The 25,610-nt window shown below is 39.8% G+C and overlaps 1 protein-coding gene across 3 annotated transcripts in view; it reads right to left on the minus strand.

The window, feature by feature from the left end:
- Positions 1-23,546, minus strand: part of DNAJB6 (DnaJ heat shock protein family (Hsp40) member B6) — a 65,162-nt gene extending 41,616 nt beyond the window's left edge. For 2 of the 3 annotated variants that reach the window (XM_072854705.1, XM_072854703.1), the window contains exons 1-5: positions 23,424-23,546; positions 13,243-13,351; positions 11,648-11,757; positions 8,872-8,931; positions 8,383-8,493 (exon numbers count right to left, since the gene is read on the minus strand). In XM_072854705.1, coding sequence (XP_072710806.1) covers positions 8,383-8,493; positions 8,872-8,931; positions 11,648-11,757; positions 13,243-13,307 — 346 coding nt within the window. In that variant the 5' untranslated portion in view covers positions 13,308-13,351; positions 23,424-23,546. Of the gene's footprint in view, positions 1-8,382; positions 8,494-8,871; positions 8,932-11,647; positions 11,758-13,242; positions 13,352-22,856; positions 22,990-23,423 lie in introns of those variants that run through there. The other variant, XM_072854704.1, reaches the window with a different exon arrangement.
- Between the last annotated feature and the right edge of the window lie 2,064 nt (positions 23,547-25,610).

Raw genomic sequence — 25,610 nt, forward strand, 5'->3', positions numbered from 1 at the left:
TGCTCAGTCACCACTCACTCTACTTCCCCAACCAGTGAACTTTCTTTCCTTTATCCTTTGCAATCAGAGCCACACTACTGCCTCTGCCAAAACATGACACACGAGCTGGATGCCCTTATTGCAGATGCAGGAGGATGACACTGTAGCTGCAACGCACTGAGCAGAATAATGTTGAAAGGCTGCTCAGCCCCTACATAAGGAGGCAGTCAAACTCAACGGCATTGACTATTACAGTCTGCAGTGTTTCAGTAACCAAACGCAGTACAGGCTGCCTGCCTGCCATCATTTCTTTGTGTCAAAAGCATACTATAAGTGACTTTACAGATCATGCCAGAAGAGCGTCTGAAATGCAGGTCTGAATAATGTGTTTATGCAAAAGGCTATAGATATATGGTACATACAATAAAATAGAATTCTTGAAGTTGGTGTTTCCGTCTTGTCTCCTATTTGAAAAGTTTCAAAGATGCGGATTTGCAGTAAATACAGACAGAACCTCTTGCTACAGCTCAGGAGTGTACCCAGGCACAAAAAAACCCCTATCATCAGAACTGAACAGGCCACAGAAACCTGTAAGCACTTTTGTATGGAAATATTTTCTTCCTTAACTACAAAATAAGCATGCTGTTGGATGCCACTTACTCAGAACACACACTAAGATGCTGTTGCAAGCACTGTTGATTCACCTGCCTGGAGTGTTTCAGCATGGTCTTTTGTAATTGCTCACTTCCACAAATTAGATGTCAAACAGATGTTTGCCCCACTTATTTCAGTTTACCAGCAGAAGCATTTGAAAGTCTTTCTAATGATATATAGCAGAGATCCCGGGATTAGTAATTTTCTAGAAAGAAAATTTTCCAGAATTTTCTAATTTTCTAAAACATTACCTTTGAATGCCATCTATACCATAATTACAAAGATGCTAGAGTACAGTAAGTCCAACTCTAATCAGCATTTCATATTTATCAAATTAATGCCCAAATGCTCAGGCACACCTTAAAAATGGAGGAATCTTCCACTACCATTGTATGACCTGCTCTCCTTGTGCTATGTTCAGCATTTGTCCTCTGATCAATTTAACCAGCTAGCCATCCAAGAAAACAAAACCAAACCATTTTCTTCAGGACTAACAACCTGAACTGGCTTGGGATGCCCAAGAAACTTCCTCTTTGGCCAGTGTGCTATTGAACAGCTTCTCGATGTATCTAATGGGACATCAGTCAAAGATTAAAGTTTTCAGACAGACATGAGAATTTGGAGCAAGGCCTCCTCCCTTTCAGCAGCAAAAGCTATATATTAGTTTAGCTACCCATGAAGCCACAGCATTACCTATTCCTGTTTGATAATGCTGTCTGGGTGAGACAATTCCTGTGTTTCAAAAACCTTCTTTGCACCTATCAAGTTATTTCTGAAAAATTCATAGTAGTGAGGTTTGGGTCATTCAGTGGATAATTATGATCTAAGACTGGTGCTTACGAAATACAACTCTGCACATTCATACCGAAGCAATGAATGCACATGCAAATCTGAGCACTTCATAAATTGCACCAAAAGCTGCAAATTCATGCCAACAAGGTTAATTACAAAGAGGACAATGTTGTGCAAGATAGCTGTAATTGAAAGCCACCTCCATTTTCAGTTTTAAGAACCCATTTGACTAACAAATTCATTTTGCACTAGAACACCTGAACATCATAATTATCAGAAATGGGATTACATGTGGATTAAAACCATGATCTGACTCTTATGCAAACTTTTTGCCCCAGCAAGACAACCTTCTGTCCTTGAGACAAAAAGGTTGATGAAGCTATCCCATTCCTAAACAACATCCTAAAACACAAATCATGTAAAATACAGTTTGCAATGATTATTGCACATAGGTTTTCCTCTTTCTTGTCAAGTGAAGACTCTTTAGCATAGATGCTTAAAGTAACTCACTATACTTTTCCAGAACACTCATGCTTCATTTTATGTAATCGATATTACAGTAGTCAATCTGCAGTAATTCTGTTGTTTGATGGAACCAAACTACATACCATATAACTAGCTAGTTGACGTTTTCTGTAACAAATATTTGTATCTAGCTAGCCATATAAAGGTGTTAAGTTTAATTTTACCTTTGGTTTCCTTCCAAGAGTATAGATTTTTAAATACCACATAAACCAGGTAACCAGAATTCTCAAGGGAAAACTCCACAGAATGTGTATGGGCTTATATGCATCATCCAGTATTAAATTTAGATTAAAATACATCATGAATTCTACTTCACAAACTAAGAAAAACATTTAAGATATTTATAAAATACCATCTCAGAAGGTACATCGAGAATACTAAAATGTTTAGGAACTATAGCAAAATTGTCAAGATTATAATCTATGTTGAAAGAGACTCCACAAACAGACTTCTCTTGGACAAAGTCTAGAGAGGGCATCCATCTGGAGCAATTTATCACATCACATTATTAACACATTCTACCATGGAGAAAAGCATAGCTCCTCGTGGGATTCATTTAACTAGATATACAGGCATCTAAAGCTGTTTGAAATGCCCTGAAACATCCTGTCAAGCTTCTAGATACTGCTGCTGGAGGAGACTACTCTGCTGTAGGTCCTGAGTTGTATTTTCTAGCCCATACAGAAATAATTCAGGCATCTCAGATACCTTAAACCATCTCAAATGTCACCAGATGTGTATGTGAAGCTCAATGTACATAAAAAGAAGACTTAAGTAGTTAAGGAGTTGTTTGAACTACTGAATCGCCTGTTGGGTACTGTCATGCTCTTGTGATATCCACTCCATCTTTCAGTATAATTCCTCACTGATAATCCCTTCCAACATATAACCTGTTCTTGAAGTGAGAATCTGAAAAGCCTCTAAACAAAGTCAATTCTTTAGCAGCCCAGAATCACGGTCAAGCACTTTTGCCTACACCAAAACATATCAGTATCTGCTGCTCACAATGCTTGAAGCAGCAGTCTTTAAATTCATCAGTACACCTCAATTACCAGTAGTAACATTGGGATCCTTCCCTCACTATAAGCTGTTAAAATACAGCAGAAGAATGTCCTTGAAAAGTTTACAAGTAAAATACGAACAAAACACTACATGGAGCACAAATAAACCAAATAAAGGCAAGCACCATATATAAATTGAGTAGGATATAGTTTAAGTATAAAACAAACTTACTGAAATATCAATCCCTATATTAAGAGTAAACAGTTCTAACATCAAAGGACAGTCAAAGAATAGAAGTAGTATACGGTACAGAGTGCTGAATACCAGTTAACTAGACGTTGATATTCCAAGGCAGTACTTTGCAATACAAAGAGCAGTACTGCATAGGAAGCATCACCTTTTCTTCCTGTTATAACCATTACCATCCATCTATGTCAAGGAGACTGAAAACTATCACTGGAAGAGCTCACTAGGAAAAAGCAGATTCTATTGTAACCAGGTGTCACAGAAATGCCCACATGTCTCACAAGTTAAGAGAATAAACCACCCGTCATATTATCTGATCAAGTTTTTAAAAGTACTAGCCTTCATGCACCCTTATTTTTACAAAGAATTTGCCTGAAAAATCAGTGAAGAGAAATTGTGACTGGCTGAGTTAATTCCAGTGCAATACATGCAACACACATCACATAACATTAACTTTGCTCCTTTTGGAAGTGTTCAGAGCTGTCTTCAACAGTATTATAAATTTTCATTTGAAAAGTCTGAAGGGACTCATCAGTTAAAAATCACGACAGAAGTCTTCATACATTCTCCTCTTTTCTACAGATGAATAAAGATGTCTCTGTTTATAAAGAAAACTTTCTGTAACTGCAATAGCAGTGCAACATAGCTCAGTGGAGTTTAACAAACTCAATTCACAGCACAATTTCAGAAATTCTTCACATCCATAAATTTACAGGGATTATACATCTGAATGCTGCTCTTTGCATATTCAGTGGCAATCAGGATATATAGAGTCCCACCTGCATTCTGTGGGCTTCACTACATGCCACTTCAAACTGTATAAAAGGTAAAGCATTTATTAAATTTCACCTTTGATTCCACCAGCATACATTTTGAGAAAGCATGACCTCAGTCCTTATTCAGTTGCTTATAAAACCAATTATAACCTGAGTAGCTCCTTAAGAAGTCACTAGTTCCACAGAAAATTCATCAAGTTGAAAGCTCCTCATTTTTAGAAGATAAATTCCCTTATTCTTCAGGACAGAAGCTGTCCCGCCAGTGTTTCAACACAGCAGAATCTACAAGGGCTCTACTTCACCTATACAAATATTCATGTTATACAATTCTACTGCTTGCTTTTGGCATTATTAAATGCACTACATTCATCTGAAAGCACCCGTATTTTCATGTTGTACTACCTTAAACATTCACGCAAATGCAGAGATTGTTGCAAACACTTTTTATAGAAAGCTGTGGAAAAATTGTTTTGAGTTACATTTTCCCATATTACAGAATGTCTTAAGCATCTTAAAGCCAAAAAAAAAAATTCAAAACAGTAAGAGGTGCTCACTTTGAAGCCTTCTGGCGAGAAAAATTACAAGAGCTTTTACTCAGAATCCAAAGCTCAACACAGGTTTTAAGACTCTGGTCACTGACATTGCAACTATTCACATAAAGTGGAGGCAGCTTTGAAACAATTAGTTTTCATCAGCTGGAGTATACATAACACTGCTGACAGCACCAGAACCTTACTCTGCAAGAAGTGGAGCCTGTGCCACATTACTCATATCTTAAAGCTGACAATGACAGTGATCAATATATGAAGTAGATAACCTGCTTTTGCATAAATAAATAAATTTGGGTGTTAAGCAGGGGGAGAATGTTTTTGGAAGCATGCCTCAATGTCACCAGTGCAGAGGTATGTTGTTAAGTCCACTGTTTCCACAGGGTAAGGTGTATCACTATTCCTCTACAGGAGAAGCTTAAGTAGCTGCAATATCCCAGGAAAACTTTGGCAGTAGTGGTATCTCCATTTGATAAGCTAGATAGCTCTATACACTATGTTGTACAGCCTGCTTTCTAAGGAATCCAAAATGTAAGTCCTCAGGTTCTTTTCAAGGCCATGATTATTTAACATGCAGAACTTAACTTCACAGCTTTAAGGTTAGTCACGAACACTGACATTTTTAGAGACAGCAAGTTAAATATTTTGTTAGTGCTGATGAAGTAAATACAACCAAAATCAAACAGAGCCAATGTCAGTCTCCCAGTACCTAGAACATGCCTTACCTATACAATTTACTATAATGATATTTGATTGAGAACCAACTATTTTATTTAAAATATCTTAGATTTAAAAAAAAAAACCACAAACCAAAAAAACTCAAGAGAGCTAAACACTCTCTCCCAGCTCATCCTCACTAGCTTCCTACTCAACATCTTGCTCAGATTTTTCTAGGTTTTCTACCACTCAATCACAAAATGGCTGAGGTTGGCAGGGACCTCTGGAGGTCATCTGGTCCAATCCCCTGTTCAAGCAGGGCCACCTACAGCTGGTCCTACCAAGACCTCATCCAGACAGCTTCTGACTATCTCCAAACATGGAGATTCCACAACCTCTCCGGGCAACCTGCTCCAATGCTCAGTCACTCTCACAGTAGAAAAGTGTTACCTTAAGTTCAGGTAGAACCTTCTGTGCTTCCATTTGCGCCCATTGCCTCTTGTCCTGCCACTGGACATCACTGACAACAGCCTGGCTCCACCTTCTTTACACCCTCCCTTCACATATACATTGATGAGCCCCTCATCCTGAGCTTTCTCTATACTGAACAATTCCAGCAATTCTCTCAGCTTTTTCCTCATGTGAGAGAAGCTCCAGTCCCTTAATTGTCTTAGTGGCCCTTCACTGGACTCTATCCAGCAGCTCTATTTCTTGTACTGGGGAACCCAGAACTGGACACAGTACTCCAGATGTGGCCTAACCAGTGCTGACATCACTCATCTAAACTGAAATCCTCGTCTAGTATTCCTTAAGATTATTCTTCTGCTGGGGGCCGTGAAGAAGTTGCATCTTCCCAGTTCAGTCTCCGTTTCACTCATCAGTATTTTGCTAGATGCTTCCTCCAGTCTGCCCTTTACTAAATTTCTGGTGATTTCCCACTGGATCTAATTGCTCAAGTTCTGCTGCTTATCCTCTACCAGATTCTTCCTCTAGCTACTCATCTATTTCATCCACTAATGTTCTACTGAATTCAACCTCTAGCCCTTCAACCCCTTTTGTAATCCTTCATTAGAGTCATCCAACAACTGATGATCCCTGAATAGCAAACTAGAGAAAGATGTAATTAAAATCTGAGCTGAATTAGCCCTTTAATGCTGCCAGCAAAGATAAAAAATTACCTTTAAAAAAATATTAAAACACTGTGGTGGGTTGACCCTGGCTGGACACCAGGTGCCCACCAAAGCTGCTCTATCACTCCCCTCCTCACCCGGACAGGGGAGAGAAAATATAACGAAAGGCTCCTGGGTTGAGATAAGGGCAGGAAGAGATCACTCAGCAATTACCATCACAGGCTAAACAAACTCAACTTGGGGAAAAATTAACTTCATTTATTACCAATTGAATCAAAGTAGGATAATGAGAAATAAAAACTAAACCTTAAAACACCTTCCCCCATCCCTCCCTTCTTCCTGGGCTCAACTTTACTCCCAAATTCTCTACCTCCTCCCCCTCAGTGGCGCAGGGGGATGGGGAATGGGGGTTGCAGTCAGTTCATCACACATTGTCTCTGCTGCTCCTTCCTCCTCAGGGGGAGGATGCCTCACACTCTTCCCTTGCTCCAGCGTGGGGTCCCTCCCACAGGAGACAGTCCTCCACCAACTTCTCCAACATGAGTCCTTCCCATGGGCTACAGTTCTTCACGAACTGCTCCAGCGTGGGTCCCTTCCATGGGGTCACAAGTCCTGCCAGCAAACCTGCTGCAGCGTGGGCTCCTCTCCATGGGTCCACAGGTCCTGCCAAGAGCCTGCTCCAGCATGGGCTTCCTACAAGGTCACAGTCTCCTTCAGGCATTCACCTGCTCTGGTATGGGGTCCTCCACGAGCTGCAAGCGGATATCTGCTCCACCGTTAACCTCCATGGGCTGCAGGGGGACAGCCTGCCTCCCCATGGTCTTCACCACGGGCTGCAGGGGAATCTCTGCTCTAGCGCCTGGAGCACCTCCTCCCCCTCCTTCTTCACTGACCTTGGTGTCTGCAGAGTTGTTACTCTCACATTCTCATTCCTCCGTCCGGCTGCAGTTGCGCAGGTTTTTTTCCTCCCTTCTTAAATATGTTATCCCAGAGGTGCTACCACCATTCCTGATGGGCTCGCCCTTGGCCAGCTGCGGGTCCATTTTGGAGCCGGCTGGCACTGGCTCTATCAGACATAGAGGAAGCTTCTAGCAGCTTCTCACAGAAGCCACTCCTGTAGCCCCCTCCACTACCACAACTTTGCCACGCAAACCCAATACAAACATCTACATACATTATTATGGAGATTAATCAATATCAAGGCACTGAATAGGAAGAGAGCTTTGTTTTTCAAGTACACTTCTTGCAGTTTTCAGTATAGGACTTCTTACTTTCTCCAAGTAAAATACTGAACACAGGATCTGTTACGCTTTATAGGTCAGCATTTTATGCAGTAGACCATACACAGAGAGATCCGAGTAAGAACTCCAGCACCTCTGAAAAGACCTTCAATACACTAGAGCAAGCAACATCACAAGCCAGAAGACCATCAGCACTATAGTAAACAGATTACTTTGACAACTTTATCACATATTGTTTCCTTTAACTAAATGAAGCATGCAGGCTTCAAGAACTATTTAAGTTATCTGAGCCTTTAGGGGCTCTATCCCCCAAGCAAACATGTGACATGAATTTGGGAGAGTGTCTAGAATATGTATGCAGCTGTTCTTATTTTGATACAGGAAAATCATTCCTGCTATGATACAAGTTCACACTGAGAGCTATGTTGTAACAATTACAGTTAACCTGTCCAGTTCAGAAGCTCTCAAAGCTACATTAAAATATTGACAGATCAGAAGAGATTAAATTTAACAGACTAAGTTTGCCCAGTCAAATTCTCGAGAGGGAATTCCAGTGTGTACTTTTTCTGTTGAACGTTAGTTCCTTCCAACCTACAGAGACAAAGCAGCCACGATTTTATGTTTTTTTTTAAACCAGGCCTTCCAACACAACATGAACTGGCAAGCCATATCTGTCCTGTGTTATATTTTAAATATAATACAAAATACCAATTGTTTACCTCCAGTTTTCAGAGCTATTTCTAATAAAGCTCCACTAGCTATGTTTCTTTTGTAAGAGTAAAGTTTTAGCCACACTTTAGATACACATAACTAAAACCAGAGAATTACTTACCAAAGAAGTCAAATGAAAAGGGGTCCCTTCCACCAAAAAACTCCCTAAAGACATCTTCTGGGTTACGGAATGTAAATCCAAATTCAAACGGATTATCGTGATGATTTCCACCTGCAAAAAGAAGTTAAAGTTCAATTACCCTCACACATTCTTACTAACAAGAAAGTTCAGGCCTATATGGTATTTGAATCATTTAAAAATATAAAGACATTTTTAAAATTTTTCTTTCCCTTTCAGCTATCACTCAAGTTAAGTACACACAATACTTTTTATAATTAATTATTTTCTCTGTTTCCAGATATCAGTAATACCTTTTACAACAACTACAAAAATTGAAGTTACATTTGTTTTTTCTTTTTACAATTTTCAGAAGATTACATTTTAGGCCTTAGTATAAGCATTTCCAGATTCCTGTCTTAAAAAGAAAGCTGCAGAAAATGGCTTTCCAACAGAATAGAGAAAGCAAAGAACTGCTAGTTGCCAACATACCTCCGCCTCCATTTATTAAGCCTTCTTTTCCATATCTGTCATAGATGTCACGTTTTTTAGCTACAAGGAGAAATTGTACATCATGTCAGTAAATAGGCACACTGAATTTGGAAAAAAACAAAAAGACTTAACTGGTATTCTCAGCTAAACATGTTCTCAAAGCTAGTTTATTTAAGAAAGTTCTGGCATGTAACTGGTGAACGTTTTTGTTGAGGATCGCCAAAGCAATTTAGGTTCAGAAAGAACAGGTACTAAACTTTAGACGTATTACCATTTAGTTGTAGAAGCTCAGGTCCTGTTGTATCAGAAAAAATTCTGGTATAAGGAAAACTTCACAAGGAAGTTTGCCTTTAAAAAGAATACTGCAGTCTTCATCTTTACCTAGGTACCATGGAAAGCTTTAGGTTGTAAAGGACCTCTGTAATTCAACCTTCTCCTCCAAACAAGTCTAATCGCAAAGTTAGTCAAAACTTGCCTGCATAAAGCCCTGATCTCCAAGAAAAGAAGATTCCACAGTCTCTCTGGAAAACAGTCCCAGTGCTCAAGTATTCTCATTGTAAGCATTCTCTTCCTTCTATCCAGCTGGAATTTCCCTTGTTGCAAACCTTGACCATTGCCTCTTTTCCTTTCATTGCACAAGACCAAGCCCAAGCCCATTGTGGCAGAGTTATGAGAATGGAAGGACAGTGTTTGTATGAGTGACTGCAAAACCCCTCAAATTAATTATAACCACTTCTAGTTTAAAAGGGGAATGAAGTGATGTTAAAAAAACGCCATGGAAGGATTTGACTCAAACTGCTTGCTCTCTATTACTTTAGAAGGCATGGAATGGCTCTTTCTTAATTTCTCTGCAGACCAGCCTTCCAGTATCCATAAAAAAGGGGAGAAAAATTAACGCTACATTACTACATAAGATCAGACTGTACTGTTGGTACTGGGAGGGAACCTGAACCTTAAAGAGGCAGATAGTCAGCTTATTTTGCTTGCACTGGTGTGGAAGCATCAGCCAAAAACCAGTCAGGGCATCTGATTTTAGACTCTTAATATTAACATGCTATTCCCACTGGAATCTCTTCAGTGAAAGATATTTTTGAAATTTAAATAGCATCACTGAAAGAACATGCAGTTACCTCAAACAGCTGCCGAAAAGTAAAATACTTCTAACAGGAATTAAAATTTTATATACTGGTCATCATCTCCAAATAATGGAAACTTGCAATAGGTTCACACACATACACCCCCCCAGCAAAGCTTGGTACATTACCCATATTGCCTTTCTAGAAAACAATTTTTAAAGGAGGTTAACCTACCCACCAATGTAAAAAGATCACAGCAGTAAGGTAAACAAACTGTCAGAAGGAGCAGGAAACACTGAGGAAGACCTGAGGGCTAACAAAGTCCGAAGTTCATCTTCAAAAATATAACGTTCTTGAAACCACAAGGGAAGTGTGTTCTATGATCACCCAATTTCAGTACTCTTTGCTTATGTAACCCCTTACAAAACTATTCTTCTGCCAAAAACCTGTCTTCATTCAAGCCTGTAATGGTGTCAGAAAATTTCATTAAGTCTGCAGCACAGTTGATTGCCTCTCAACCACAGGGCTCAGGATTCAGATACCCCTGCTGCAAAAGTGATTGTTAAGACACCAGTAATTTAGGATTTGGTCTAGATCCAAAAACAGGCAGCATTTCTAGAAGATGTTCTAAAATTCTAGCAGTGTACTGTTCCCAAAGAACTTAATCTATATAACACCCAGACCAGTATCCTATTTTTATCTTGCTCAAAACATTTGCTTAAGAAGTTTAAATTACTCTAGAAGACAAGTATACAATGAACTGCACATAAATTAAGTTCTGTTTCTCCCATATCAATTAAGTATCAAATCCAACCAAAGAAATGGGGTGTACAAGACTGCAGCTTGATAAACCAGGCCAAATTCTGAAAGGTAATCTAGAGGCTGCTAGTGCTTTAAATATAGCTTTCCCATGCTCACTGGTCTCAGGTGAAATCAAGGACACTTCAGAAATAGCATACAGACAGCTGCAGTCAATTACAGGGGGAAATAATCAAAGTAGCTTAAATCACTTTGTTATGATTCAGACTGCTTTTGCCAGAACACTAGCAAAAGTTAATGATACTTTTCAAGCAAAAAGGTATGGATGAACTATAAGCTGAATTCCTGCACCACATGGGTCAGGCTAAGCAACTGTTTCAGAACAATTCAAAATAAACACTCTCCTCAGTATCACAGTTGACTGAACGTATGGAATTCACCCAAACGCAATCCAAATTTTCAGCAAGGTTTACAGTATGCTTGGGCTTTATCAAGACTAGGTTACTCCTACAAGAACCAGAAGCAGCAGGCCCAGCAGTAGATACTTCAGAGTGTGTCTAGCCTGATTTTTATTGAATAAACAGAGTAATTCCCCTATACTGATGGTAACATTGGGGCTTTACCTCCTAAGATAAAATGAATATTGGTATTCACAGATAGCTCTTCAGAAATTTCTGAAGAGAGCCTGGCAAACATAGGAGTTCAATTTCTAGAAGGAAACTGGTTTGGTTATTCATCTAAAGAGATCCTGAATTTTTTGTTTCAAAATTTCTGCCTATTCTGTCTTATCTGCAAGCTCCTTTTTCTCTCCTTTCTTTTGAAAAGGAAGTAGTTGAGTTGGATGGTAAACCAAAGTTACAATACCCCATCGTACATCGGCATTTTCAGTCTGATACTCAGACTAGAGACTTGCCATTCAAGAGCCCTTTTAAAATACCTACCATCTGACAAAACTTCATAGGCCTCAGCTACTTGTTTAAATTGCCGTTCTGCCTCTTCTTTATTGTCTGGATTTTTATCAGGGTGCCATTTTAATGCCAATTTACGGTACCTAAATGGAAGGAAAACAAAGGATATTTTACTCTGAAATGAAGGAATATGCTATACAGATAAACACAAAATGTTTCAAACAAGTTTTCAGGGATTAAAGTATTTAGAAATTCCCCAGTGCTTTGTATCTCGCATCTAGACCAGTACCAACAGATTCTGCAGGTACGCAAAGAACCATCTACTCAGATTTGCTTTAAAGAAAAAAAGTGGGTTTGGGGTTCTTTAGTTATTTTGAGATTATTCCTGTGCATTTCTGATGATCAACATTTGGCAGGTCTAAGCAAAATGTTCCATAACATTTCTGCTATGGGCTTCTCCTTAGAGCTCCATAATTATTCAATACTACAACCAGCCATGGGAAGCATCAAGAGTACTCTTCCGGTACAGATAAAGATGATAAAGCTCCAAGAGTACCCTGATACCAAACTGTGACAGCATCCTAACATCAGTGGCTTCTTTGACTGCTACACCTGCACACAATTCCTATCCTCAAATGAAATATTTTAGGCAAAGTGTTCATAACTACTTAGATGGGCAAAGCTAAGCTTGCACTTAGGTTGATTTGGAGTGTTTTACACAGAGTCATACAAGATCACAGTTCAAACATTTGAGTTGACAAAGTAGTATGTGCAGGAATTTGCAAAAGAACAAGGGAGGAAAAAACATAAATCAAACTTTGATGCACTAGTGCAATTTGATTAATTAAGCTCAGGCACCTAGGAGAAGGGAAGAGAGAAACACAGGATTTCCAAGTCACTTGAAGCTGCAATTTATTGTCAAACAGTTTTGGTATAGAAAAGTGTATTACAGAGAAATGTACTACAGAGAAATGTGTACTACAGAAATGTTTCCTCCCAATTGTTTGTTGAAAAGTAACTGGTATCTTTTGAAAATGTTACAAATACCTATCTTTAAACAGTACATAAACAGTAAATCTAAACAAAGAACTTGTTTATTTAATTCCTTTGGACACTCCTAATTTAAACATCAGGGGTTGTTGGTTTTTTTAATAGTAACAGATGTTCGGTCCATCAAAATCTAAGCACAGAAACCAGACCTCATGTTAAGAAAGAGCTAGTATCCAAAAAAGCAGCATGCCAAATACTTGTTAATAACTTTGAAAAAGCACCTTTGCAAATGGAGGGGAAGACTAGTTACTGCAATTCAGCCACGGAAGGGGCTGTCACTGCCTGTACCGTATCAAGTTTGGAGGTACACTTGTACAGAAATGTATTTTAACAGTGATCAAAAACCAGCAGCTGACTGCATCTTCGCTTTAGCAGTACTCAGGATTCTTTTCCCAATTCCATAAAAATGAGCAAATGCTTTTTGTTCAGAACATGGAATATTTCTCTGTTAGTGAAGGTATCACCTCAGATGACTACTACTCATCCTAGTACTGACAACAAAGTCAGAATCCAGAAACCATGTGTATGTTTGTTCCTTAAAATACATATCTTTATATATAAACACCAGTGATACTTACGCTTTTTTAATATCTTCTGCTGAGGCATGCTTTTGCACTCCCAGAACTTCATAGTAATCCACCATGTTTCAGTAGTTGTCTTGTTAACAACAACTGAGCCTTTCAAGTCCTGTAACAATAAGAACTTGTAAATGAAGCTTGTCCAGTAATGCTACTTCATAAAAGTCAGGTAGGAGCCTTCCAGTACCAAACCTGATCTGAGACAGCTGCTTGTTTTTAGAAATTTGAATGTTCCAAACACCAGAAAAATAAAAATGCTTTATTTTAGGTTGACAGAACTAACAATACTTCGATTCTGATTTTTGTTTATGTTGTTTAATTCCACTGAAACACAACCCACAGAGACATAGGTAAACAGCACATTCCTGAAACAACTTAGACTGAAAAGCTAGATTTAATCGGTATATTAAGAAGAGTATATACAGTATATCACCATTTTGATATATACATTAATAACTTTGAATGCAAAAGAAACCACATATCATGTTCACTTTATGTCATCTCTGACACCTATGTCATGTCTTAAGCACATATGAGCATAAATAAGGGGCCACATCTTTCACATCTACTCGTCAGAACATTACTTCCACTGAGACGGTCCCTTCAAAAAAGCAATGTATGTGCAGGTCTTAGAAATCTAAAACTCCACCTATAGTTTCCAATAAGCCTTTCTTGTACTCAAACATTGACAGAAAAGTCACATATTGCCAAAGCTACTGAATTCCATTTACTTCCTTTATGTTTATGAACATAAAGTACATAGCCAGGCAAGGTTGCTCAAACTGCAAGGTTAACCAACGAACTCAAGTACAGAGGCACCTTGTGTTTCCTAGTAAAAGAGAATAAAGTTTTCACAAGAGTCCTAAGAAACCTACAAGTTAAAAGAAAAAGCATTTGCCCTACTCAATTTAAATACTGACAGTTTCTTGTCAATATTAGAGAATAGTTACAAGGAACAGTTACACTAACCATTACTTCAACTAAATGACCACTAAGATTAAAGAACTTTTCTAAAAATTCCAAGAACATTTCATCTCTTCATGCAAAGGCTTCTTCCTCCCACCACTATAACAAGTCTCCATTCTGGCAAAACTTCTAACCAACTTTCCGTCCTACCACTGCTGCTGGTTCGTTTCAAGTTTTATGAACAAGGCAACACTGAGCTTTTCAATGAATTATCAACTCATTGCCCACAAAGTCACCCAAATATACTTAGAATGTAACAATATAGCAATGTATTAGTCACATTTCCTTATCCCGTGCATCAAGAACAAAACTTAATTGAAATCACTGGCGTTTTTTTTCCCCCTCAAGTCATTCAGTGTTTTTCATTTCAGCCCAGGTAAAGTCTCATCTTCATGTTCTTTCACATAAATGCTGAAAGAATCAAGCATGATATAGCCCAGCGAAATATTCTGAAATTAATTTATTGTACTATTACATGTACCTTTCAACATCCATTAAAAAGAGACTTCCTTTTAAAATAAATCGGTACGTCTTCAAAATACGTTGCTGTTGTAGGTTAAAGCTTAATTAACTTTAATTAGGGACATGGTTACACACATATTTCCTCAAATAGCAAAACCAGTTTAAGAGATACCCTGCCACACTACATCCCCCCTCCAGACTTACTTACAGAAGCAAATGTATTGGAAGAGCTACGTGTTTTTAGAACTCGGGTGGTTTTAGCAACCTAGTTAACCATCCAGTCCCACAAACGCTTACAAAATTAAAGTGTAGCAGGTAAACAGACCTCTAATTGACTTTGCTCTTTGAAGAAACCTCCACGCTGAAAAAAATAGTAAGCGTATAGTTAATATTGTGACCAACGCTAAGGGAACTGGGAGACATGCATTAAAATGAACATTAAGAATGCCGATACTAATATAGTAATGGCAGGGTTCAATATGTAAACATATAGATTACCAAAAATGTATCAGAATATTTGCTATCAACTAGTCTCGCTAGTTTTGCTGTTTCCCAAACAACGATTAGAAGAACACCTCTATGAATACACAGGAGCAAGGTTAGCATGGGTTAAGTATGTTATCAAATCCTGTAGCCAATCCTTGTAAGTAATAGCATATATGGAACATATAGTTTACAGAAAGAAATCGGAGGGGTGGAAAAAAAAATCTAGTATGAATCAAGCTTAAGGCTAGAAGTCAGAGCACCTCCTAACAAGAGATACTAGCCTAAAACCAGTGAGCTAACAGCAGGAAGCCACAACACATAAGAGCATGTACCATACTGCTAAGTGTTTTTTCCATATTCTCCTTTTTTTTCTTAAATACAAGACTTGCATTAGCACTGCTCTCAATTTAAGCAGATATCTTAAAGGGAAAACTCAAAACTCAAGCTTCTAGCTAGAATAAGCAGGTAGGAAAAGCAACTTAGATGTAAAAAAAAAAAAAAATCAATCACATCCTTTCCTAGATAACTTTGTGCACACTAGTAGTCATATTGATTTCAACATATATTTCTTTAAACACTTTAGCAGTTTGTTTAAAAACAGTGCTGCAGTGTTGTAAGTTCAGACTCAATACATACACCAATATATCCTAAATAACAGAAGCCTGAAGTTGGGACCAAAAATGAGTGCTGAGGCAACACAACCAGCTCTTAATAGATTACTCTGACCCTAAAAAGCAATTCCTCCAAGAACAGAAGAATTATTTGTTTCAAAGAAATGTCTGGGGCTTGCATATTCTATCTTTTGTTAGTGTTATTGTTCAGTTTTTACCTGCCACTAATATAAAGTCTGGAATTAAGACAAGCCAGCAGCTCTCTAAAGAAAACAAACTGTTTATATTCTCCTTCCCTTAATCAAACATTTGGGTGACAGTAAGAGTTCATCTCCGATTAATCATTATTTCTATCTGCTTGTTACCATAAAGCATAAACTGCACTGCTACAATTTTAGGTATCATAGGAACTCCTTTCTTGTGTGCAAAAAGGTTTTAGCAATATTTACATGAAGACAATTCATCTGCAGCTTTTTTTTTGTCCAGCTTAAGCAAAACATGCAAAAACATGAACCAACATCAGCTAATATTTAGCCCCTTAAAAATACTTGGATTTTTGCTCAACATCCAGTAAAACAAAAAAAAAAAAAAAAACAACACAAAAACAAACAAACAAAAAACCCACAACCCAACACTCACAAACTAGAAAAGACCTCTGTCTCCAATCTTTCCAGGAAAAAAAAAAAAAAAAAATATTCACTCAATAAAACAACCACCATCAACTTATAACAAAACAGAAAACAGCTGACCATCAACTTACGACAAAACAGAAAACAGATGATTACAAAAAAATAAAACCAGTAGTTTCAAGGCTCGTAGGAACCTGCATGGTGAAAATGCCTAGATGTTTCAAAGAAGCAAGCCATATACCTTCCTGCAAAATGAAAAGCAAAAATACTCAACTGTCCTAACCAAAATGACATGACAAAAATCTTCTTCCAACCCCAAATCTGTCAAACAATTTGTCTCCAAACACACAAGCAAGGCTCATTAACTAGGCACTCAAGGGTTTTTTTCCCAAAGCCACAAGGAAGCCAGCCCACATTAGCTAATTTCCCGCCTCCAACCACAGAAAATCTTCAAAGTCTCAGAAGAAAAAACAAGCAAAAAAACTCCAGATGAAAGCAGTCGTTTCATGGCCTTCATGTTTGCTTGCAAAAAACTAGTTACTTGTGTTCATAATTGCACTATGTTTACAGGATGCTATCGGCTACCCTAACTCCTTCTTTGGAGCATGAACAAATCAAACATCAAAATGGTTATGTGAACCAAAAGTTTCCACGGCTTATAGATTTCTCAGCCATCACAGGAGAAGTCAGCTTTGTTCTGGCTTAGCGAGCAGAAGCCCTGAATGCTCATACTGACTCAAGGCAACTGATAGGAGTACATGACCAGGCTTGAGACCTCCCTCCTACAGCACAGCCCAAAGCTAGATCCGTCTAGAGTTATCTTGAAACCCGGCTCATAAACTCTCTTTACAGCAAAGTCCTCAACTACATAAAAGGCATGAGAATAATTACAGAAGATACATATGTAGAGAGCTATAAACTTTTATAAGATCGGATGACAAAGAAAAGAAAAGAAAAGGAAAGGAAAAAAAAAAGCAATCAAATGCACAACCTGCAGGGGTGACAAAGCAGCACCCCTAATTAAATATGGAAGGGAAGAAGGCATCCAAACAAGAAATTCTTAAATCAGTCAGGACGGAATTCAGACAGCAAGGGACACGCGACCTTTGCAGTCAGCTTAGTCAGAAAAAGTTATCTATTTCTGGCCATGAAGCAATGGGGCAGCACGGAGAGTCCTGAAAGATGCCAGAATAGCTCAAGCTTAGTGACTAGTCCAGTCACCTGGGTAGAGGGAGATGAAGTTCCAAATTCCCAATTCATGCAATTCGCAGAAGCAGCCAGTCATCAACACCCTGTGCAAGTTGCACAGCCATCCAATTCCTAGTACCTGCCGGCTTTCTATGAACGTATCTTAAAGGACTGTGTCCCGCTGGCAACACAGGAAGAATAAATACCCTGTTCTGAATCCCCGTTCAGCTTGAGCTTGCGTCTGACCTACTCAACAGCAACCGATCAATTTAGAGATGTCTCTGGTATGTTAATAAATGATGCACACACTCAAGGAGCCTTGGCAATTGCAACCTATGATTAAAAAAATATGATTTTTCACATTCCAAGAGTTTTATTAGAAAGCGGTATGTCAGCTGGACATGATGAAATTTTACACTCCTTCAGAGTATGAACAAGACTACAGTAGCATTAATAGTGTTGTGGATCCAGGGCCAGACAAAGAATATCAAGCAACACACATACACACACACTTTTGAAGTTTTCCAGTATTTCTTAGTTTGATTTTTATATTGCCAAGTCATCTTTGCTAAGCTTATTATTTACAGTACAGTAAATTCAGAGACATATACAAATACTTCCAGTCTTAAAGTATCAAACTTCAGACGAAATTCAGTCACTTCGTTTGCTCACAAGCTACAGATTTCAAATGCAATCCATGGATTGTAATTACTTGCCTCCATGTCTCCAAGTTACCCGTCTAAAAGAAGGATAAATAAAGATCAACCATAAAGCACTAACTATTTGCCAAGGCTTCCAAGACACATTTGTACCAGTGGTTCAAAGAGTTCTCACTGGCTTGAAGAGGTCACTGCCTTTAACACAGATACTGGTTACAGAAACTGCCTTCTGGTGTCATCCTACGCCCTAACCAAAAAAAGACAAATCTCACACCACAACTCCTCAGAGCGGAACACCACTCAGGCAACAATCAAATGCATTTTACCTAGTACAACTCAGCAACGGAGGAAGCTATACAAGTCCCAAAACCTTGGCCAAATCCCAAATAAAATTAAGAGATCTTTGTCAGTTCTAGCAACAATATCTGGGATGTGCCATACATAACTGAGCCAAGACCATGAGCAGTCTCGTGGCTGTACTAGCAAAGGTCCACTGTGCTAGCGCTGTACAAGTGCTAACGTAACGCCCACACTGTATACCAGAAAATCTTTGTAAGAGGAAGTTTAAGAACGCTAAGGAACCGAAAGTTACTTTAATTCTGATGAGTGCAGTAATACAGAGCAAGAAAACCTGTATAACGTTTGTGATTAATTCATCTGACAAATACATTTAAACAATGCACCAACATTAAATTTCTCTTCCCACTGATATATGCACAGTGTGGTACAGACTAAGGTATATTAAAAACCTCAGTACTTTTAACTTCTACTTACCTAAGCTTAGAAAAGCTGTCACAGTTTAACTTCACAGATTCCTGAAACTTATTGTTTCATGCAAAAATGTATATTTACCATATAATTAAAGTTAATAAAATGTACTTAAATAGCAATGTTTGTACTCATTACATTAATACTACCACAGCATCCCCATGAGATTAATCTAAAAATGAACATTCCAAAAAGCTTAGTTTAATCTCCTGTTTACACCAAACATCCTGTTTCTATGTTAGAAAACAGAGTGGATTTGAATACAGTTATTATTATATGAGAGGATGCAGTCCATACAGGGGAAAAGGTCACTGGGCTGACTGCTTTACCTTGCAGTTCAGGTTCTATTTAAAAAAAAAAAAAAAAAACAAACCACAAACCACCACCACCCACCACAGACAAAAAAGAGCCACCTGTACAAGGCTCCCCCACCCCTCAAGGCAAGAAGTTACAAAGAACCCTGTCCATTCCTCTCCTCCCCAAGGGGAGCAGGACACAACTGTGGCAAGAACTACAGGACTTTCTTGTCTGTATTACTGCCTGGCACATGGAAAGCCCATAGAGGGCAACAAGTAAGAAACCATTAAAAAATACAATTAACCTACCAAAAATGGGAACAGAAGAAATCAAAAATCTTCATCTGTGAAAGAAATGTAAACTAGCTAACAAAAACTGGGAAAGGAAGTAGATCAGTGAATAGGCTACCCTCACACCCTTGGCTGATACTCCACTGCTTATCTATCTGATCAATGAGCATGCCTTAAGTCAAGGGGTACTTATTCACCATCTCTCCTTAAAGCAAAGGGGCATTTTTCCAAAACACAACAACTCAGGTGTCCAAATTTGGAATTGTGTCATACAAACATCTGGAACACTGGCCCTCTCCTAAAACTAACCATAAAAGGCTATTTTATACAAAGTAAAAATATTCCTAACTCATTTTAAAAAATGTATGATCTGTGTTTGATTAAGCGATTAAAAACAGTGAAAGCCTCAACTGGCAAAGATTGGGTCCAGAAACTTTCAGCCAAATAATCACATGGAACCAGATGATCCTTCGGGGAAAAGAAAATAGTTTAAAGTTTCTACACACTTCCCCTGAAGTCATTTTTGGAGTCATGATAATTTTACTTAAGCCAACCAGCAAAAAAAAAAAGTGTGTGTTACATTAAAGCAAACAGCAATTTCTTTCTCAGAACAACAATGACAGGCTGTCATAGATTCAGACTACATTTTAAGACAAAAAAATAATTCCTTCTCATCAAAAGAATTAACAAATTTTTAACAAAAACTGCCTGTAATGTAGCTATGAATGGCTTCAGACTCATATGAGCTTTAAGATCCTTGTTATGTGCCAAGTCCTCACTAGTATCAGTGGGATTTTCAGTACTTATTCAGAACAAATAGAAAACATAAATGAAACATACAACTAGTAACTGTAAGAGTGAAATCATATGCATGAATTATTTCTGCTCTAGCAGTTAAGTAAACAGAAGCAGAATAATGCTTTCATTAAGTCTAAACTTAAGAAAAATCTACCATCCATTCAAATGTAGTATTTCATTCAAAAGCAAAGAAAATATAGTTTAAATCTACTAATATAATCAATGACAGTTTTAATTTATATCTATCTTGAAATAAACAATCATCATATATAAGATCCAACAAGTTTTGACAAAGCTAAGTAATTTATCACTAATCCTTCCATTCCTTGAATAAATCAAGACAAAGGAAAAGCTGTTGACAGAAAACGTTCTCAGGACACGGCTGACGAGGTTCTTTATAAGTGCTATTAGAGAAATGGAGCACTTCCTACATAAGGCGCAAAATACTAGAATATTAAACCTCACACAACTAAGTTGAAAATTGAGGCAATACATTCCCTTCCAAACATCATTATTTATATGGTAAGAAACAGATGGTCCGCTCAAGTCTGGAAATCCAGTGTATTGACACGATTGAGACGAACTATCCTCTGTAGCCAGCAGCACAAGAGCAGAACACGGCTAACACGGGTGGCTGCACTCAGTCTGTTCAACCTGGTGTGACATTTCAGTCAATTCCAGGCTAGAACTTCAATGCCTCCGGACTCACAGCAAAACGCAGTCATCACCCTCATCCCATACAACCTCAGCTCAAAGCCCTAACTGCGCCAATGCGTTAAGCACAGATGTACAGATGCAGGAGTCTTGAAAGTTTTACAGTTTCCAAAAAAAAAAAACAACCCCACCAAACCAAAAAACAGGCATTTCTTTCCTCAGTACAGTCCAAATACTATTAGGAACTCATATATCCTAGTTATCGAGATGATGATTTAGCCTATGCTGTCTCCTCTCTCCGTGTATATTCTAAAACTTCTAGTGGATGAAAGAAAGAATACAGTAGATAAAGAAATTTCTCTGTTAAAAAAATAAATAGCAAAACACATTATCCCTCCAACTAAAAATTGTGTTACACAAAAGTGAAGCCTTGCATGCTTTCTCCCAAAGTCCAGCCAAGATAAATTAGCAAACTGCATCAGTCTAGGAAAGACAGAAGAAAATACCAGAGAGAAAAGCTGTTTTAATAAGAATGTGCTGCAGTCAGAAAGTACAAGCACTGTAAAGACAAAACTGATGGAGAACAAGGGGAACTTTGCAGTTTACAGACAGATAAATTATTATTAACATTGCAGTTTAAACAGTACTGCCAGTAAAAGTAGTAATTTAAATTTCTCCTCCAATAGCTGAGATTATTTAAGAAAATTTAATCCTAAATTAACTTCCATTTCGAACAGTCTCTTGTTCTCCACTGAAAAGGCAGCATGAGAGCCAAGAGAGGGAAACAAAGTCAGACCAGTATTGTGCACTACTTAGCATTTTGGTTGTTTAAAATAAAAAAACCCACCAAAAAAGTAATCACAGAGACGAGATCTGTAAATACACTTACTCACTGGTCCAAACAAATCTTCTTTGACAACATAATCCAGCAAACTCAATGGTACTTTAACCACCAGGCTCTTGATCATCAGCTGAACATAAAATCCCTCCTAACTAGAGTACGGGGATCTCTAAAGATTACACAAAAATTAAGGTCTGCAGGCAGCAGTAACTGCAACCTCAGAGGACCAGAGAGGCAGAGCCTAGTTTCATTCCAGCTGTTCCCTCTGTGTCAACACCCTGTTCTTATCACTTTTTGACACTTTATATACTAAAAACTCAGGGCTTGATCACTGATTGACTATGCAATGTCACAAGCTTGACCATTTGCACATTAGCATTGTTATAAATTTAGCTTCTATGATGTTACTGTGTCCAAATGAGAACCAAACGAGCAGTTTATTATCATCAGAATTCAAAACAAATTTGCTTAGTATTTTGAATAATATTTTCCAATGCCTTCATTAGAATGGCTCAAGCCTGCAGCACAGGTTTTCAGCAGCCAGCGAGAGCTCTGACAGTAAAACTGTAACACAGCATAAAGTTGTTGCTACAAACAGGAACACTGGTCATAAGCGACTCCACTTCCCAACTCGCTGCCCTCTCAGAAGTCCAGCAAATACTGACGACAAACGGCGTTCCTTACTTGCCAGCGACAATTTTCAACTGAGCTTGGAACTTGACAGCAGCGAGTTCTAAACACCTGACCACTACTGCCTTCACCCACAACGAACCTTACTACTGACCCTACTCTAAGTTAATATTAACGCAGAACAGAATTTAACTAAACCACTTCTATCAGGGGAAAAAAAAAGTGCGTTTACCTTACAAGCATGCCAAAAAAGTACGCTACGAAGAAAAGGACTTTAAGAAAAAGGTCTGTTCAACACATCCAAGAGCAAAGGGTGAACTGAGGCTCTCCCTCACCTTTTTGTAACTGAAACCACTGCCAGCAGAAATGGAAACGCGGATTTTCTTTCCCTAGGCCTTCTCTGCTTGCGGCAAACAGGAGACAAATCCGATATGGATCGCACGGCCCGCGGATCCCAAACTGTCTCTCCTCCGCTCCGAGTTACGGGATAAGCCCGAGGCAGCCACTGCGCCCGGGGGCGGCTCCCTCACCGCCCGCCCCCAACTGCCCCCGATCCCCGCCGCCCGCCCCGCTCCCTTGCGCGCCCCACGCGAGTCCCGCTCCGGCCGCCCCGGGGCCGCCGCCACGCACCTCCCCAACGGCTGGGGAGAAAACCCCGAGGCAGGTGGCACCCCGGCTCCCTGCGGGGCACACTCCACCGCCGGTCCTCCAGCGCGCAGCATGGCGGCGCCAGCCCAGGCCTCCGCCGAGCCGCGCCGGCAGGCCCCGTTACCAGCAGCACCGTTGCTAAGATCCGAGGCCTGGCCCCGAAACCGGCGCCCCCTCCCGCTCGCTCCCCCCCTTCCCCTCACGGCCGAGGGAGGCGAGGCCCGTCCCGGGGCAGCCTCGCCCGCCGCACTCACCCGCCCCGGTGCCTCCGCAGCGCGGCCGCCACTCTCCCCGCCAGCAGCCCGGGACAACGGCAACGGCGGCAGCTCGCCTCAGCCGCAAACAGGAAGCTCCGTCAACGCGCGACGTCACTTCCGCCCAGCTGTTTCCGGAAGTTTCTCGAACGGCGTGCTGCCCCGCGGCTGCCCGCCCGCCGCGCGCAAGCAGAGCCCGCCCCCTGCCGGCGGCCGGCGGCGCTGCGGCGGGGGCGGGGCTTCGGGCCTGGCGGGCCGGTCGCCTGCCCCGTCAGGCAGCCGCTGCCGGGGCCGCGTCCCCAGGCGGCACCGCCGGCTGGGAGAGCCGCCTTTAGCGGCCGCGGCTGCGGGAAGGGGCCTTCCCGGCGCCGGTTTCCTCTCGCAGCACCGCCGGTATTCCCGTCGCGGGGTTTCCCAGCCCCAGAGGCAGGCAGGCAGGCAGGCAGGCAGGCAGGCGGGTGGAAAACCCCTCCGTGTGTCCCTGAGGGGGAAAAAGAAATGATGTCCAGATAGGCTGCTGGGAGAAAAGGAGAAGAAAAAACCCCAGTAATTTTAAAAAAACACTCTGAATAGGTGAGTGTGGCTGATAGAAGTGAGAAGACAAAACTTCTTCCCCCGTGCTCGTCTTTATTTTAGTCTCAAAAATTGTAACCCTCGCGCATAATCCTTTTGAGGCCAGAGCAGTCGTTTTCCAGCTGGCACCTGTACAGATTCCTTGTGCTGGGTGAACATATTTAAGCATCCTCTGGGTTATATTTGAGTATGTGGTTTTCTGAGTGTCATGGCTGAGAGCAAAGCATAAGCAGCCAAGTTATTATTCTATTTAAAAAATTTGGACTTTATCCATGATTTAAATTGCTGTAAAATTACATTTCTTGCCCTTTATTTAAAAAGTTGGAGGCGGCATTGATTTATAGATCACCAAGGTGAAATTAGAGAGTTGCCGCACTTAAAATGTGTGCTCCCCAAATAAAGGCAATTAAAAGGCTACTCATTATTTTGGAGGTGTTCTTGTGGGAGTGGGATCAGTTCAAAAAGAAAAAAGCAAGCTTGGAATAGGACAGAGGAGAACCTAATACAAATCAGCAAGGCAAGCAGTAGGACAGCCCTAAGAAAAGCATAGGCTTGGTGCTTTGGGGGAAACACAAGCTTCAAAAGAAATGTTGTTCTGTGAGATTTGATGCTAAATTGTGGTCATGGAAATGAGTCTTTAAAATTAGATCAAAGAGACACCTAGCACCATTATTAGTTTCTCATCAGCATGTAGCTGTGAAGACCAAGTTGTTGATCCACTTGGGGAAAAAAAAAAAAGAGAACTAGTAAGTTAGACTGGCTCTTTCTGAAAGGTATGGTTGCAAACCTCAGAAGACTCCCAGCCTAGCAAGTGCAAAGGCAAGCAGCAGGTCAGTACTGTGTAAGTTGGGAGGAGATCATATAAAATTTTGATTTAATGCTTTAAACGTTTCTTGATGTGGAAATAGAGTTTCTTCCTCAACCTTTCATAACTGATGACAGGTGAGAACAAAGTATGAAAAGTCTTCAGTCTTTTAAAAACTCACTTGCAGTAAACAGCTAGAAGTAGCGCATGAGGCAGTTACTTTGCTGCTTTAACACAATTGTTGCACGGGTGACAGCATGACATTAATTTGCCCATAGATTTTCTAACACTGTTCTGACTCTAGACTGCGTAGCTCTCCATTAGCACTCTTCAGATATAGGAATATCGTTTGGGAAGGCTTAGAGACCAGTTTTGCCCTTGGAGAAAATAAGGTATGAGAAGGTAAAGTGCCTTGCTCACAGCTGAGGGCTAGCAGTACGAGATCCAGTTTGGCATTTTCTACAGTGAAACACAGAGAATGTAAAGAAATGTTTCCAAACAAAGTTATAGAAAGAAACAAAAGATTATGTAATTATTAACAAAAATCCAAAATATATTTTAATTGGTTTCTGCTTGTCTTTGTCTTAGAAGTGGGAGAGACTTTGCAGAACGGGTGGTTTGCACAGCCTCCAACTACAAATACCAGTTATTGGGGCACCTTTTTTTTTTAACTTCCTATATTTGATAGCTCAGATTATCTAACACTGAACAATAACAACAAGTATTTAATTTTTTTTAAGTTTGTTTATATTGTGCACTTGATATTTAATTTTCTGTTCTCTGGGTTACAGGGAAAGGCAGGGGGTTGC

This window comes from Ciconia boyciana, chromosome 2 (assembly GCF_034638445.1).
Source record: "Ciconia boyciana chromosome 2, ASM3463844v1, whole genome shotgun sequence".
Classification (NCBI taxonomy): domain Eukaryota; kingdom Metazoa; phylum Chordata; class Aves; order Ciconiiformes; family Ciconiidae; genus Ciconia; species Ciconia boyciana.